General features: G+C 39.0%; 1 protein-coding gene across 6 annotated transcripts in view; it reads right to left on the bottom strand.

The window, feature by feature from the left end:
- grid1a (glutamate receptor, ionotropic, delta 1a) overlaps positions 1–16,922 on the bottom strand; it is a 395,293-nt gene that overhangs the window by 352,878 nt on the left and 25,493 nt on the right. For all 6 annotated transcript variants that reach the window (XM_036215433.1, XM_036215430.1, XM_036215429.1 and 3 more), the window contains one exon: positions 12,606–12,700. In XM_036215433.1, the coding sequence (XP_036071326.1) occupies positions 12,606–12,644 (39 nt within the window). In that variant the 5' untranslated portion in view covers positions 12,645–12,700. Of the gene's footprint in view, positions 1–12,605; positions 12,701–16,922 lie in introns of those variants that run through there.

Raw genomic sequence — 16,922 nt, 5'->3', positions numbered from 1 at the left:
CGCTAAAAGCAGTCTAGCTGCCTATAACAGAAGAAAAGTTGCATGTGGGACTTTTCTTTGCAAATGGATGGCATTAGTACTCCCACGGAAAAAAAAGAAGAGAAGCAGCAGAGAGAGGGGCGGGGGTGGGGAGTGGAGGAGAAATTCCCGGCGCATGTAGGTGGGGCGTTTGAGTTGCACCCACCCCCGGGCCGTGGTATAAGGGGACCACTGGTCTATATCATAGATGCATTATAAATGCACACTGGTTTTTTTGCAGAGACTTTTAGGAAATTTCTAGGGTGCAGGATTTTGGAATTGTAGATTTAGACAGCTCTGCAGAATGACAAACACACGATATAGTGCATTATATAGTGAGTAGTCAAAGAATTCCGACATACATTTTCAAGTTAGGTAGCAGTCATTTTTGCCAGACTGATTGGTTTCCAGACATTTTTTTTGAATACTTTTTGTTTTTACAATAAATTATATATATATATATATATATATATATATATATATTAGTGTATATTTACCATGTTAACGTTCGCCTGGGGCCCCCAAATGGCTAAATCCGCCACTGCACTTGTTTCATCGACTGGCTGCCAGTCCCCAAAGAAATGTTGCCGCCTCAATGAAAAAAGTGGAATAGGAGCTATTTTTAAAATCGCACACACAGAATAATTGTAGTAATGGAGTTTTAGGCTCGGAAGTCACAGGGATTCAATCTTCAGCTTCCACGTCTCATTGTTGGGCAATACAAGACCCCATACTGCTCCTTATGGAATCATTGGAGTGTGATTGTAGTGAATAAAACACTGCATAGTGTGTCTGTAATGCATATATAATACGAAGCACTGTACAAACGGGACTGTATGAATAAAACATGGTGAAGAACGTTTTCTAAAGCTTAGATAAGGTTGAAAGGCTCTGAATGCAGACCATTTATCATTAGCAGCTGTCTACATGTGTGGGCAGTTATCAGGGAAGTTTAAATTTCAATTCCTAACACACCGCCTGCTGACTTTTAAGACAATCGTGTGGAGATGTCCGGGTACACCTCCGAGCCACCACTCAGCTGTAAGTGCTGAATTCATACTTTGTTTTCCTGCCAACGACCTAGTTAGTTTATCAGAGCAGCCACTTCACTGACAAACTGACTGGCATAACTTTACTGACAGGATCTCTGTGAATATTCAAAGCTGTGCTAAAGCTGTTCCAAAAAAACAAGTCACACAAGCTTAAAGTTTATTTATTTATTTATTTTTTGGCTAGTGTTCCATTAGTTTGGTTTTCATTTTGTGCCCACATTTTAAATTTTCTAAGTTCTCAGAAATGGAAAATCAAGCTGAAGCTTCAAAAAACCTAACAGTCTGTTTATGGGGAGATAATGTGTCAGACAAGCTCTAACAAGGGGGAAAAGTATAATACTTGCCCTACTAGCTATGATTACTGTGTTTATGGTGGGAGTTAGACTCTAAAAATAATTCGCAATAGACCAAACTTGCAAAGTAATCAACTTTATTTTTAACAATACATTAAAGGCTGTAAAACGGCTCACCACACACTTTATACACTTTCCTGGGACAGGCAATAACATTTTTATTCTCTCTTGTTCAAGCTCTCATAGTTCTTAGAAAAATATGTCCAGTATCATAGAATTAAACCACAAATTTTATATGAAAGCTGCAGACATGGAAGACAAGGGGCATACAAGATTGATTGACAGCCCATCAAGATGCAGAACACGGTGAAAAATGTGCATAAAAGCACAAAAAATGTGCAAAACAGTGAGGCCAAGAAAGGTGTACCATATTATAGTGCGGGTCCACTGTACTGATAAAAGCTGGGACTTCCAAACCCATCTTGGAGGCAGCAGACTAAGCAAACACTTCCCTGTCCCGGCCACTTCCTCCAGCTCTTCTGGGGGGACCCTGAGGCGTTCCCAACAGCGTGTCCTGGGTCTTCCCCAGAGCCTCCGCCCAGTGGGACATGGCCGGATCACCTCTCCGGGGAGGCGTCCAGGAAGCATCCGGACTAGATGTGCGAGCCACCTCAACTGGCTCCTTTCAATGTGAAGGAGAAGCGGCCCGACTCCAAGTTCTCTCCGGGTGACTGAGCTTCTCACCCTATCTCTAAGGGAGCACCCAGCCATCCTATGGAGGAAACTAATTTCAACTGCTTGTATTCGGGACCTCGTTCTTTCCGTCATGACCCAGAGCTCATGACCATAGGTGAGTACTGGAATGAAGATCGACCGGTAAATTGAGAGCTTTGCCTTTTGGCTGAGCTCTCTATTCACTACAATGTCCTACATGGGCAGAAAAATGGCAGGTTCCCCTCCAATCCGCTTGTCGATCTCACACTCTCATCTTCCCTCATTCGTGATCTACAAGATACTTAAAGTCCTCCACCTGGGGCAGGTACTACCTAGAGAAGGCACGTTTCCCAACCATCAAGGAAAATGGAACATTTTGTATTTTGAGATTCTTCAGATTTGGCTGTAATGCTTCGTTCACACCGGGCATGCATGACACGTTCAAGCGCGCACTAAAAATTGGTTTTTGAACGCTCTTTTAGTAAATGGTGTTCACACAGGTCCGTCGCTAACCAATACACTTGGAAGTGTCAAAGTGGTGCAGATCTTGCTCCAGGCTTTTACTTTCACAGCCCTATTCCAATATATGAAAGACTTGTTGTCATATAATTCCATCCAGACACAAACCAGAATTATTAATTTCTTCTTCTCAAATGGTCGGTACTTCTGTATTTTGATAGGACGCTATATATACATCGCTACCAAGTCTGAGTCCCTGATTAGTCCAACTGGTTTAACTTTCTTGTCCTGGCCAGCAAATGAACACAGATCGCATCTGAGTGTATCTTGTGATGGACATATTTTGCTTTTACAATTGTTTTACTATTGTGGTTGCCAAAAATTATAAACCTTTTTGTATTTTTTTAAAGGCTATTTTCTCTGTATTTTTTATGTTTTATTTATGCCAAAAGCTCCAATATAGACAGTCTTTTATATTTATCATTCTATTAATAACATAAATACATATCAGTTTTTTATTTTAATCTAAAGGATTATAAGTCTTTGTTGTCCCAGTGTGCGGTATTGGTCAGTAGCTGTGTTTCCATTACAAATTTGCGCAAAACTTTATTGAAATTCTAGGAATTTCGAAAAAAAAACTGTTTTAAACAGTTTTCTTAAATCATAATTTTGTGATAAAGCACAAACCAAATCACGTGATAACTCACTTTATACCAAGAAAAGCATTTATTTCTAAAAAATTGTTTCGAAAAATGTCTATTTTGATACGTCCCAAATACCACCTCCTCCAACCGCAAAAACTTTTGAAAATTTTGATTTTTTTTTTTTAAATTGGGGTGTTTCCACTAGGAGAATTTATTATTGAAATTCCAATTTGCAAAATTTCAGAGTTAATGGAACAAAGAAATTGACCCACATAAGTGTTGAAGGTTGCAGACCCCTGCTCTACTGTTTGAAATGCACCAGAGTTTACTTGCAAGTAAATCAAGATCAACATTTCATGACTGCACCCCACTCCTATGAAACCAATAACTCTGGTGCAGGCAACAGATCTGAGTGTAAAACCACACTACAGGTTGTAGGGGAAATAGAAATGGAGTTCCATCAGCAGATGTTCTGTAGTATTATTGTATTTTTGACTCTTTGGGACAGGTTGAATAAATATTTCTGATGGGGAATGAGGTCCAATTAGCCGAACTATAGAACTCATATTGTCGACAATGATCACTCTAACAACCAAGAGCTGGAGCGCATGGGGGCAGGGCTGATCCGTCTCCCCCTCACCGACTTCTCACTAAATCGTTTTTTTAAGCGGTTATCGATAAGAACTTGAAATGAAATCAGAGCCTGGAGCTCATCACGAGGGCTCAGCTCTTCCGGTAAATCATCATTGAGACTTTTGATGAATGTGCTCATTAGCAAAGTGTCAATCCACCTGTTGTTCAGTGGGAAAGAGTGGAAGTCAATAGAAAACATGGCCACGGGCCAATCGCACTGATGTGGTCGCAAGGAGATATTTGGCACCTCCCCGACCCTGAAGGGATTAGAAACTCATGGCTATGGTCAGTCTACTGTTCCATCAGATGACTGAGTCTAGCAGCTTTTAAATGTCCTTTCTTCCTTTGCTCTAGCGACTAGAGCGACTATTTTGAAGTATTCTAATAGACCATTCCAAGCAAAAAGTCTAAGAAATCCACTAAAATTAAAGGAAGTTTGAGGATTCTCAGCAGAATTGATCCCACCCTTGTGCTATCCTAGGTATGTTTACATTAGGAACTGGCAGTTTCTCCCTAAATGAATTGAAGATGGGAACAGCACAAGGAGTAAACCTTTCACCTAAAAATCACACGTATTTGTACTTGGTACAGATCGGCGTCGGAGTGTCCTTGAGCAAGACGTTCTCACCCCCCGGTGGGGAATGGTCAGAGTATTGCATGGCAGCTCATCTGTAGTTTTAGAGAACAGTATTTGATCTTTAGGACGGCGTGACAGAATGATGAAATGCCATTAAAGGCTTGCTGTTAATGAAAATAACATTTTAAATGGTATTCTCAGTTTTACAAAGTGGGGATTCAGGGGAATTACAGGAAACTTTCATCTGTATTTACCTGTCAGCACTCAGTCTGAACCATTTTAGCAGAAAGATTTCAGCAGAACTGTTTTTTTTAATTGGGCAGATGAACTTAATGATTTTAGCCGCTCTAAGGGCCATGTCTTTTATTAAACACAGACCTTGATTTATGCGTATCACTGTTATGGCTTAGTGGTAGAATATGAAATAATGCACATTAACACTGCATGTTTGCTTCTGTATAAATTAAATATAGTTTTTTTTCTTATACTTTGTTACATTTTACCACTTCAAAAAAACATTAAAAATAACAGTTTTTAAATGAGATTGCCAAGAAAAAGTATGAAAAAAGAAATAGAACTAAAAAAAGTTAATTAAGTCAGATGGATAATTGAAGGAGACAGAGAAAAGAGTTAAATTAAATAGTGTGAAGAATTTTGTTGCACAGAAGTAATCTAATCTAATTTCTAAATTTGGTGAAATAAAAATTTTGCAAAGATTGCAAAAAGACAACAATGTATCATAAAAGATTTGTTTTCACAAAATGACATTGTTTTAACTTAATAATGAGTTTTTGGAAAGGCCTACATCATCCAAAATCAACATTTTTGAGCTTTTAAGTTTATTCTAATGTCAATTAATCACAAAAAAGCAACCCCAAAGTAATATTTTACTCAATACATGCTTCTCACACGTTCCTCTCAAACCCTGCTCACTGAGCACCAGCCCCTTCTAATCCACGAAACCATGAGTCCTCCCATCATTACGTAGGAAAGTGGGGAACAGCCCCTTCCAAAAGTTTCTGCGTTGCCAGCACCGCCCCCAGGCTAACACACATCTTGTTGAGAGTCAGTCTCTAGCAGCACTTTTTCTTTGTTTTATTTATGAATTGAAATAACACAAACATTAAAAAAGGTTTTTGTTTTGGGTATTTTTTTTTAATTCCCCATTATTTAAAACACACAAGTTTTTATTTGATTAGATAGTTTGCTAACACTATGTAATTTAAAAACAAGCAGTAGGAGCTCACATCATTAATATTAGTACATTTAAAGGGGCCATACCATGAAAAATCCACTTTTTGAGTTTTTAAGTGTATTGTACTGTTCACTCCTCACTACAAAGAACCCCAAAGCGGTGTTTTGGTCTGTTCACGCATTTCTAAGTATTCCTCAAAAAAGTTGCGTTCTCAGCAGCCCCTCCCATACCCACAAAAAACAAGTGAGTCCTCACGTGCTGACATCACAAGTTGAGAACCGCCCCCTCCAGGAAGAGTCTACTCCGCGCCCAAGCTAACACACACTTTTTCTGCGAATAATGCGGACGGCGGCTGTCTGTGTTGCAAGCCAGTTTTGTGATGGCCAAGAAACACTCATTGGATTTAGTGTTCAAACTTCATGAAGAAACTTCTGGTGAGAAATCTCCATAACATGCCGGGATGGATCCTGAACGTATCAGAGAATGGCACGAACAGATGGGGGAAAGACGGTAAAAGAAAAGGAGCAGACTGTTTCCTGGTGGACAAAGGGATCAGACCATCTGTTAGAGAGAGGAAGATGACTATTTCCTGATGGAAGAAGGGAACAAACTATTTGCTGTTGGAGAAAGGAAGCCGATTATTTCCTGCTGTAGAACAGGAGCCAACTATTACCCGGTGGAGAAAGGGAGCTGACTATTTCCTGATGGATGAAGGGAGCTGACTATTTCCTGATGGATGAAGGGAGCAAAATATTTGCTGTTAGAGAAAGGAAGCAGACTATTTCCTGGTGGAGAAAGGGAAGCAGACTATCTGTTGGAGAAAGAAAGCTGACTATTTCCTGATGGAAGAACAGAGCAAACTATTTCCTGGTGGAAAACAGGAGCCAACTAATTCCTGGTGGAGAAAGGAGCCGACTATTTCCTGGTGGAGAAAGTGAAAGCAGTTTTTCCTTATCTTGCTGGATTTAGATGGTAATCTTTCATTCAAACCACTACAGTCAAATCTCATGTTATAGAAATTGCAGAGGTGTGTCACATTATTCACTTTTTAACTGTTTTTACTTCAAAGCTCTCATGGTGGAATGACTAATGCCTTTACTAAAAATCAAATTTTGTTTCTTAAGGAAAACTTGACATTCTCTTGAGCATTAAATTCCATTCTTTGTCCTGTTTTCTGATGTTAGTGGAACATGACTCATACTGATGTTATTGTATTGTAGTTAATAAAGCAGATTTTAAGTACGGGTGGGTCTCTTGTGTTTTTGACCCGCCCCAGGCTTTTTGCGAAACTAATATTTTGTCTCCGTGTCTGTCTTTGCTGCGAGCGACTTGTCGTTTCTTCTTGCAGATAATAGGAACATTTATTCACTCTAACTGTGACAGTGAATCTGCGTGTGTGTGTGCGTTTGTGCATTTATACAATTGCCAGAGGGAATTTTTGCATCTAAAAAGGCCTCAGTGTTGTCGATTAAATTCGTTTAAAGCCCGCTTCTTTCATTGGAGTGCTGTGACAAATGTGTCATGGAAGCACAATGCCAGTCTTTGAACATTCATTCCAAACTACATGGTGTCTAATAATGGGAGTCCGAAACGCATTGATTAATGTGTTAATTCAAGATGTTTTAACATAACACTGCAATTGATTTAAAATTGGAAAGAAGAAGAAGAAAAAAAGAAAAAGATTTCAGTGTTGTGCTTTTTTTTTCATTATTTATGAGTGTGAGGAAAGCAGTGTGGATGTTGCTAAGCAGCAGAAGAAAAAAGGTCCACCTTTCCCAACAACTTTGCATTGCAAGGTTGCGCTGCAAACCTTGTTCACAGCTGTGCGAGATCTTCAGTGGTGCATTTCTGTTTGATGATCTGGGAGTGTTTTTTTTGTGAGATGGAGGGAGTTGCAGCATCTTTAGCCAGATCAGAACCGAGCTTCTGCTCAGCTCCAGCATTTCATCTCTTTTTGAAACGACACTTCTGAGATGATATATCGCTTGTGATATTTTGCAGTGTGCGTGTAGCTATATAACTCGTGATCTGGGTGGGGGGGGGGTTGATAACTGTTTACACAGCAACATTCCTGGAAATCATCTCCCTTTTGGAGATTAAAAAAGATGTGGAAGTCATTAAACTTCTATAATAAAGACAGAGTTCAAAGTAGGCTAAGGTAAAGATATGGTAAATGCCAGGCCGCTGCTGCAGATCAAAGTTCTCAAACATAAACACAACTTTGTGTGTGTGTTATTGAATGCATTTGCACACATTCGTCCACATCCCAGATCCAAGCCAAATCATCAAGTCCAGTCTGCTGCAAATAACACAAATGGTTGGTTTGCTGACAGAATCCTGACATATGAACCTTTCTCATGCGTATATTTACATACTGAGGAATAAAGGTGGTTTGATGACAGCCAAGCGCAGAAAAATTCCTTATTGTTTATGCTTTGGAAAACCATTTTTCTTCTGACTGATTGCAGCGATTTTTCATGTTGCACTTGAAAGATCATGAATATCAACTCTGCTGTGGGGGGAGACTTTCAAACAGAGAGAAATGAAAAGCACATCAGATGAACAAAAAGTCTCCTAAATCCCATTAAACAGATTTAGAAATGACTGTCAAGGTAAAACATCAAAGCCATTTCTTTCCTCCTGAAAATGTGGCGTTTACATTCAAGGCTTGTGCAAAGACTTTGACCAAACATGACGAATTCAATGAACAGCAAAGTTTCTTAATCTCTTAATATGTCTGTTGTATACCTTTCATAAGGAAATCAGAAAGAGAAAGCTTCAGCTCAGTTTGGATACAAATTCTAATAGTAAAACATTGAAGGTCAAATATTTTTTCATATTCTTTTTCTGTTCGCCTGGTGACTTTTTGAGCTTTACAATTTGCTTTAAGACACTTTTAGTGGCAATACTTGATATCTATCTTTTTAGTACTCAAAAACAGCACCCCTAGTAATAAGTCAAGCATTCTTAAAATTTTAAAGATTTTCTAGAAATAGGCTAAATGGGATATGAGAAAGGTTCTTAACAAGAATTCACTATGATTGTCTTACGAGTAAAAAACAGATTATTCCTCTTGTAAGACAATAAATTTGACATTTTTCTTCTGACTTTCTTAAGATTACATTTTTGCATTGTACAGCTTCTTTATATATATATATTATCATTATATTACACAATAATTCTAGGATGAACCTGAACCTGTACAAAAAGCAAGATTCTCAGTATAATTTTTTTCCCGCGAAAATTTGAGATCAAACTTTTTCAATATTAAACAACAAAGATAAAAAGTGCATAGACAAAATAAAATAAAATAAATAAAAACAGCATCAAAACAATGTGAAAAATGCATTAAGAAGCCACTCCAATGAAAATACTATACAAAAGAACATAGGATTAAAACTGTGTTTCTGAGAATTTTATTAATTCAAATGGTATTTGCTCAGAAAATCGGATGCTTGAAAATGCTCAGACTAATGACGCAGCTACTAAAGTGGGTGTGTCAAAGTCACCCCTCCCCCTGCACACAAGCTAGATTCCTCACGCTTATGTGTGCGAGACATGGTGAGTGTTCAACACTCGTGATGTAACAAATTGCGATTCTGGCTCAAAGCTGTACGACTGGATTAATCCGTTGTTTTTTGCCTGTATTGTTAGCTTGAGGCTATAAGCTCGCACATGAGCGCGTAAACAGAGCTTTTAGTGATGGAAAAGGGGTGAGTTGCTCTGTCAACAGTCCCGACCAAAAACTTGAATTGTATTTCTAACGAGCTACTCCCACTCTGCATAAAAAATGTCTTAAAAACATGACAAAATCTCCTTTATTTTGGATAAAAACTGCAAAATCATAATTAAAAGATCACTGGGAACAATTTTACAAAAAAATCTAAATATAGTTGGAGTGGGACTTTAAAAAGACCGGAAAAACTCCACTAAACTATTGACCAAATGTCACATAAATGGTGTACCACAGTCCATATCAGGACATATCTCTGGACCAGTGGTAATTAGCACCCAGTGGGCGCTTTAGTAATTAGGAGGCAGAAGTTGCGTTTTTACATGCCGCTCTGTTTTAAGGTATTAAGAAAAGCTAAAATTTTACAGAAACCAGACAATTTTACTCTTACAGTGGGCAGTCGAACACATTTCCAGGTTGTGCGGTAGCCAACAGGTCAGTGGCAGCCAATCGGCAGCCGGCAGCAGGTCTGACTGGACGATGCGTTAATGGCTCCAGATGGCAGCCATCCATATGAAGTGCCTCTGGCCCCCAGCTGCCCAGCAGCCCAGGGGTATATACAGTCTCTGCCACCATCTCTATTCATGACCACGCCAATGATTTTCAAAAAAATTGGGCAGCGGCATCAAATCTTGAAGATTTTGCCAATGCCTCCTTATTGCTCGGTGACAGTTGTATTTGTAACTGTGGCATGACCAGCGCAAATGGCGCAGAGCAATGTCTAAACAAGTGATTACGACTGTTGCCATCATTTACGGCATATAGGTCTACAGTTACGACCAAATGAGCAGGTTACGCGTGTTGTGATTGCCAACTATTAAATCGTTGAACGAGATTCTCCGTCATAGTTGGATCTTCGCAAAGGTTTTTACAAATTCATCACAAAATGTCAAATGTTTGAGAAAAAATCTGAAGAGGAGTGGACAGGCATGCTTGAAGGTGAGGAAAGTGGGCGATTAAAAATATTTGTTGTAATTCAGTCCATGAGTTGTCCTTGTTTGCTATTATAAATGTGTCTTAGGGTGAACACAAAAATAAATAATCCTGAAATGAAGTCAAACTGCAGTGTACCTTGATGTGAATTAAATTTTTGTAACTGGACCCAGTGATATTTGAATTGGTTACCCCTGCTAAAATACCATATTCCAAGAAATGTAATCTAAGGGGTATTTTATGAGTCATAACTCTTGTTTTGTTTGTTTGAAACCAACAATTTCACCTGTTTCATATCTTAAAATTTAATTTTGAATGAAAACATAACAGAAATATTTGTTTTGCCTTAAGCTTCAACTGGTCTTTGTGTTTAAATTCACTGAACACACATGTCTTTAACCAATTAAATATTTGCAGTGCATATTGAGAAGTTACACCACTGGATCTATGAATGACATGTTGTGCTTTTTTATGTGCTCAAGCTCAACCCAAATCATAGCATCTCACTGCAGTACTTACCAAACCCTGGATTTTGTCTGCCACTACACCCCTTTAATAGCAGAATTGCAAAAAGGCTAAACTCCAAATATCTGAAGTCAGTACAAAACCCGACTGATTTCTCAAGAAGCCGGCGAGTATCAGAGCAGCGCATGATTTACAGCGAGATCGAAGACTGATTATGGTTCTTTGTCTGTTTTCTAACGACAAAGAAAAGTACCAGCTGAGCTTCAACATCAGCAAAGAAAAAGACCGGCTCTTGTCCCTACTATGAGTGGAGCTGTTAAGGGTTTCTGACAAAAAAAGGCTTATTTGAAAGAGTCTCAAAGTACAGATAAGAAACAAGGCTGCCAGTTAATTTTCTGAAATTGCATGTTTTCGAGTGCATGAGGGTGTGGCACGGGGATGTTTTCTCTTGTGTGCGTGTGCAGATAGAAGTGTTTGCTCTCATTCACTGCTGTTTTTTGACGATAGGCTGTGCTTCATTTGTTTTCTCTCCCCTGAGTTGGAATGCAAATGAGGCAACTGAAAAAAAGTGAAGAAAAAAAAAAAAACAAGCTCTGTCTCAGTCCAAGCCTATCTCACTACAAAAAGCCAAATGGACTGCTGTAATAACCCACCAGCCAGGTAAACCTTTACCATCTTATGCAACTAGATTTAACAGTTCTTCTTTATTTTCTACTTTTACAGGGTTATAATCTAATGCACCATAACCATCACCACGATCTTTGCTCAAACCAACATATTTCCAATGAGAACACTGAGATGCTGATACTGGTAGATTGTCGGTTTAAATCCATAGCAAAGCCATACCAAAGACTATAAAATGTTTGACATTCAGCATTAAGGGGTTGAATTTGAGGGTTTCAACCAGTAAGCCTTGTTTCCACTAAGCGGTCTGGTATTTTTACCATTTCCATTGCATAATGGACCCATTAAACAGCACTGAACCGTACCTCTTCAGGGCCCCCCTCTATAGGTCCATAGGAAAGTGATGACGACATTAGAAAGCACCAATATAGCACTAAGCTAATGCTATCAACATTTTTCTCTTTATGGCGGTATTCTTCTTAGCCGCTCACAATTGTCTCTCAAACAACATTACATTTCTTTTTTACACGATGTACAAAGAGTAAAGCAAGAAAAAGACAAACTGACCTCCATTGTTGTTGCTTCTCTGGTCGTCACACTACAATGACGGAATGACACCACACATACGCCCTGAAAACAACCGCTCAGTGGAAGTGAGGCTGGACTGAGTGGAAACGCTAGCCAGAATGAACTGGATTTGTACCGCCTTACTGGACTGAACCGTATTGGACCGCTTGATGGAAACGAGGCTTAAATGGTTTCTGACCGCACCTGTGTCTGCAGCTTACCACTCCCCAAGAAGATAGGTCAAATGCAGAGAACAAATTTCACATACTTAGGGGAGCAAGAATTAATGGGACTTGAACAACAAACCCTACACCACCAGTGACATGGAAGAACTTTTTGACAGGAAATTACTTAGTTATCAACTCAAAATCAAAGACATGAAAGATCTCAAAGACTTGAGACCCAACTTCAGACTTAAAATTTGGGACTTGCGACAATGTTTATTTGTTTGTTCAAAAAATTTATGACCAGAAGGTCATTGTTAAGTGTTAAAATGAAAGCTCTTTTAACAATTCTTTCCATTAGAAATGCAGAAATATCAAAGTAGTTTTTTTTGACAATTTTGAACAACAATGCATTTGCTTTGTTTCAAGACTTGAGACTTGACTTGACTTCGACTTGCAAAACAAGAGCATCTCTGCATCATCCAGATGGAGGAGGTTCAAGAACAACAAAAGAAGAAAGTCAACTATTCTGACCTGATGGCTGACTGTGGAAGAAATGGAGGAAAGCTCCATCACAAGCTCATTGAAGTGGGCTGCAGGAGCTTTGCAGTTCAGGGACTCCTAGGAATCTAGACAACACAGAGACAATAAATAAATAAACAATGGAAGCAGCTGAAAAGGCTTCATATTGACTTGGGTTGTGGAGGAAGGATACATGGCGTAGTAGTCTACCTGGACTCAAATTGGGCTTGATCACCTCTGGAGCTAGTTTCTGATGCAAGATCCAAAACACACGAAGACCTTGAAATTTATCAGTTGGAATATGTTCAGGTTGCACCACAAGGTGAACCTTGGCACCATTGACTTCTAGAAAAGTCTGGATGACAACCTCATAAGTGTGGTGGCAACTGGACAGACAATGGTCACCTGAGACAGGGAAGGAGTAGGTGGAGTAGTAAAAATATCTTGGAGTTGGACAACAGACTGGACTAAAGATGTAACATTGATGCTGTTTTCAAGAAGGGACCAAACCGATTCTACTTTCTTGTAGAAGACTAAACTTTAAACACTAACTTAACAAAAGAGTGTCTTCAGTCTGTCTTTGGATCCACTGATCCACTTGAAGAGTTTTAGAAAATGAGTTACCACAATGTTGCGCGTGCTAACACTAGACATTAAGTTTTAATTTTTCTTTTGCCAACAATGTGTATTTACTGGAAAGCCATATCTAAAATAAAGAACATAGTTTAAAAAAAAAGTTGATATTGTCCATAAGAAGTCAAGCCTTTTTCACACATTTGCTACAGCTTTCCTAAAAAAGTCCTGCAACGTTAAGCCTGGTGGTTGAGCCTTGGGTGCTGTATAAGGTAAAGGAGGAAAACGTGGCAACATAAACAGCAGCTCTGCCACGAATGGCAGAAAACAACACATTTGTTCTATTTAATGTAAACCTCACAGTTAGTGGCATTTCTTGTAACAGATTCTTCTGATACCACTCTCAAAACCTTTCTCCACACGTTAGCCAGGTAGCATGTTGTGGCAAGTTGGGTGACTGCACATACTCTGCTGTAATCAACAGCACAGCAGGATTCCTGGGCTATTTTCTGTACTTCTCTCTCTTTCACATACACACACATACCCCCACATACATGTGTTGTTTGAAATTGTTCTTCAATTCTATAGTCTTAGATTTATTTATATCTGCTTTCCTTTTTTTGTTTGTGTTATCACAGTGTTTCCTGATACTAGGCAGTGGTAAAGGACCTGAGCAAAGCTTCAAGATGGCTTTTGTAGTGCCTGAGCTAAAACAGGCTAACTAAGCACCTAAAGCTGCGTTCAAACTGAATAAACTGAATGTGTATGCACAGTAGGGCCGTCTAACCTCAATATATACCCCATGACGTGATGTTTCCAACTTTCAAATATTAGAAACTTTTGTGAACAATTTGTATCCTGTACCAACCAGTAACTCAACTTTGGCCCGTGATGTGTGTTGATGATGTAATCAATCCTCAAACTTGGTCACAGAGTTAGAAGTATGGACGCCGTTCAGATGCAGCTCCAGCAGCAGGGGGTGAACCTCACTGTACTACTAGTATCTTTGAAATATGTATTGAAATCCCGGACATGGCTAACGTACTTATGGATGCTCCTGTAGAACTCTTTAAAATCAATATAACTGATCTCTCTGAGGTAGCCCTCCACTATCCTCCCTGAGTTGGTTGATGAGAAAGTGACAAACATTGGTTTCATCACATTTATAAATATATTTTTGGACAATGGGTCGAGCAGTGAATTTGACATGGGTCAAAAGAGAGGTAGCGTACAAGATTTTAACTAGTACCATAGTAATAAGTCCAGGGTGTTCTCTATTTTCTCTCTGTATTCATCACGTAACCCTTGTACTATCTTAGGTATGTTGACGTTGGGAGTGGGGTCATCTGGACCCCACAAGACAGTGCGCTGAACTTATTTTTCAATTATTTTTGATTTGTCATTGGTTGGATTATCTAGACCCCGTAAGATAGCACAAGGGCGATAAGAATTGACTGACTTTTGTAACTGCTTTTTTATTGTATGTTTAATAGATGTGTAAATGTCTTTGTAGGGTGTTTAGGTGAAAAAATATGCCTTTTTAAACAAATAATAGGTGGGAGGAGCTTAACCTTTATATAAAAGGTCTGTACACTGCCCTGACAGTGAAGGAGGGACTGTGGTCGGAACTTCTCAACATACTTTTTCTGAGTGCTAGTCATTTAAAATAGGATTTCAAAAACCCTGGGATTAGTGCTGTCGACACATAACCTACAATGACATTCGGCACTAAATTCAAACGATTTCAAACTGTTGAACTCCTGTTACATGCATGTTTTCCAGTGGGAGACAGGCAGTTGGTTAGACAGCAGACACATCTCTGCTGCACCACAAAGAGCCGCAGAAGAGCTGGCTAAATGAATTCCATCGAGCAATTAGTATATTCATTGCTTTGTGACATCGCGTACATTTGAACTTGTGTGGAAGTGTGAAGGCTAATTAAAAGACTACGCCTGTGCTTCGTGTTGGGTTTTATTGAAGCTAAAGGAAATTAATCAAAAGGAGGGATCAAAAAAATTACAAATTGAAAGTTTCTTTTAGCGCTGAAATATTTGGAGGTTAATTTCAAGCACTTAGGCTTAAATTCAAATAGAAAGCATTGTGGCACCTGAAAGAAGGTTATTTTGTGAGAAAAAAATACAATTCCCTTTTGAAAAAGAATTTAACATTGGATCCGTGTGTGTGTGTGTGTGTGTGTGTAGGCAGAAAGGATGGTCCTCACTTCTTGGGATATGTTCCTCATCCTCACTATGTAGCAAGTACAAAGAATGTATGTGTGTGTAGGTGTGTGTGAAGAACTTCAATTGTTAAAAAAGGACACAAATAAAGAAAAGTTCTTTGTATGTGACACTTGGCTCAAAAGAGAAAAAGATATTGCTTTACAGCTTATATTTCACCACTGTTTCAATCTCCAGACGTGGCACTTGTGGGACAAGAGCTAAACGCCGACAGCCGTTACTTTTTCCAGAACACGCAGGTTTGCGTGCATGTCTCCAGTGTTTATCGCGTGGCGGTTAATCTCTTCCTGCAGGCCGATCTTGGGTATCTCAGATTTCTTCAATGGATCTCAAGCTGTCATCAAAGCACCCAATGTGTTTCTACAAGCTGCGTCAATTTGGAGTCTCAAAATACACTCTATTTCTTAAAGAAATATGAAAGAATTATGTGAAAAACTAAATAGTTTATTGATTTTTTAAAAATGATAATTTAATCCAGTTGAGTTTTTATATATATATATATTTTTTTTTTCAATAGAAACTATTTCCAAGGATCTCTTAGTTAGTTAATTTCCGAAAACAGCAACTGCCGTTAATTAAAAGCAATGCCGCTTAACGCTGCCACTTGCAAGTCATTACTCAGGACTGATACTTCCTTTACAACCAAACCTCATTTGTTCCAATAACAGTTTACAAGCTACTTTGGCATTTTATGATCTCTGTTTATTTAGATGCATCAAAATATGACGTCCAATATTCCATACTTCATAAACTTTAAGAAATGACGATGTTTAAGGGTCATTCTGCTGCTGGAGACATTAACCTCAGGGTCATTCCAATTTGATGTTTAGCAGAGCTGTGATGGGTAGTCGCTTACTAAGCAGATTATCCTGCTGGGGTAAAGTCATGCTGGCATTTAAAAATGTATAGCTTCAGCATTTATCAGACATGCGACACATTATGATATGGCCGGTCGCTGCAGATAGACACGTTGTTGCATTGGTAATTTCCCAGAGGCCGATTTTTGCCCAGCGCCACAAATTAAAAAAAAAAAAAAAAAAAAAAANNCAGCACAAAGTGCTGTCAGGCCCTCTGATTAAGACTTCAAAATCGAGTCTTCCTCATCAAGGCCGTCCTGCCGGTAACGAATTAAGTACAAGGTGTCTCGTGGACGGCAGACAGGACACGGAGCAGATAAGCAAAGCCTCCTGCCAAAGGACACGGCAGATTATGAAAGAACTCATGCATATTTCTGTAAGCTGGCGCCATCCTATGAGGCGATAAGTACTTTCGGTTTGATTGTAAAGAATTTAACACCACCACCCCTCCAACAAGTGGTTGCAGAATTGGATTTCATGGCTGAAAGGGTTAAGTAGCGGTCTAGTAATTGGTTCAACCCCATCATTGACATGCACGTTGAACACGCTTGCAATAAATAACGTGAGTAGATAAATAACCATGTAGAATACACATAACCTAATTAGTATGCCTGCAAGCTTGCACAAACATACACAGCTAATTTGCATAAAGAGTCGCCATA

This window comes from Oryzias melastigma, linkage group LG15, assembly GCF_002922805.2.
Source record: "Oryzias melastigma strain HK-1 linkage group LG15, ASM292280v2, whole genome shotgun sequence".
Lineage (NCBI taxonomy): Eukaryota > Metazoa > Chordata > Actinopteri > Beloniformes > Adrianichthyidae > Oryzias > Oryzias melastigma.
The sequence above is the reverse complement of the archived record's forward strand: the minus strand, read 5'-3'. Positions and strand labels throughout refer to the sequence as shown.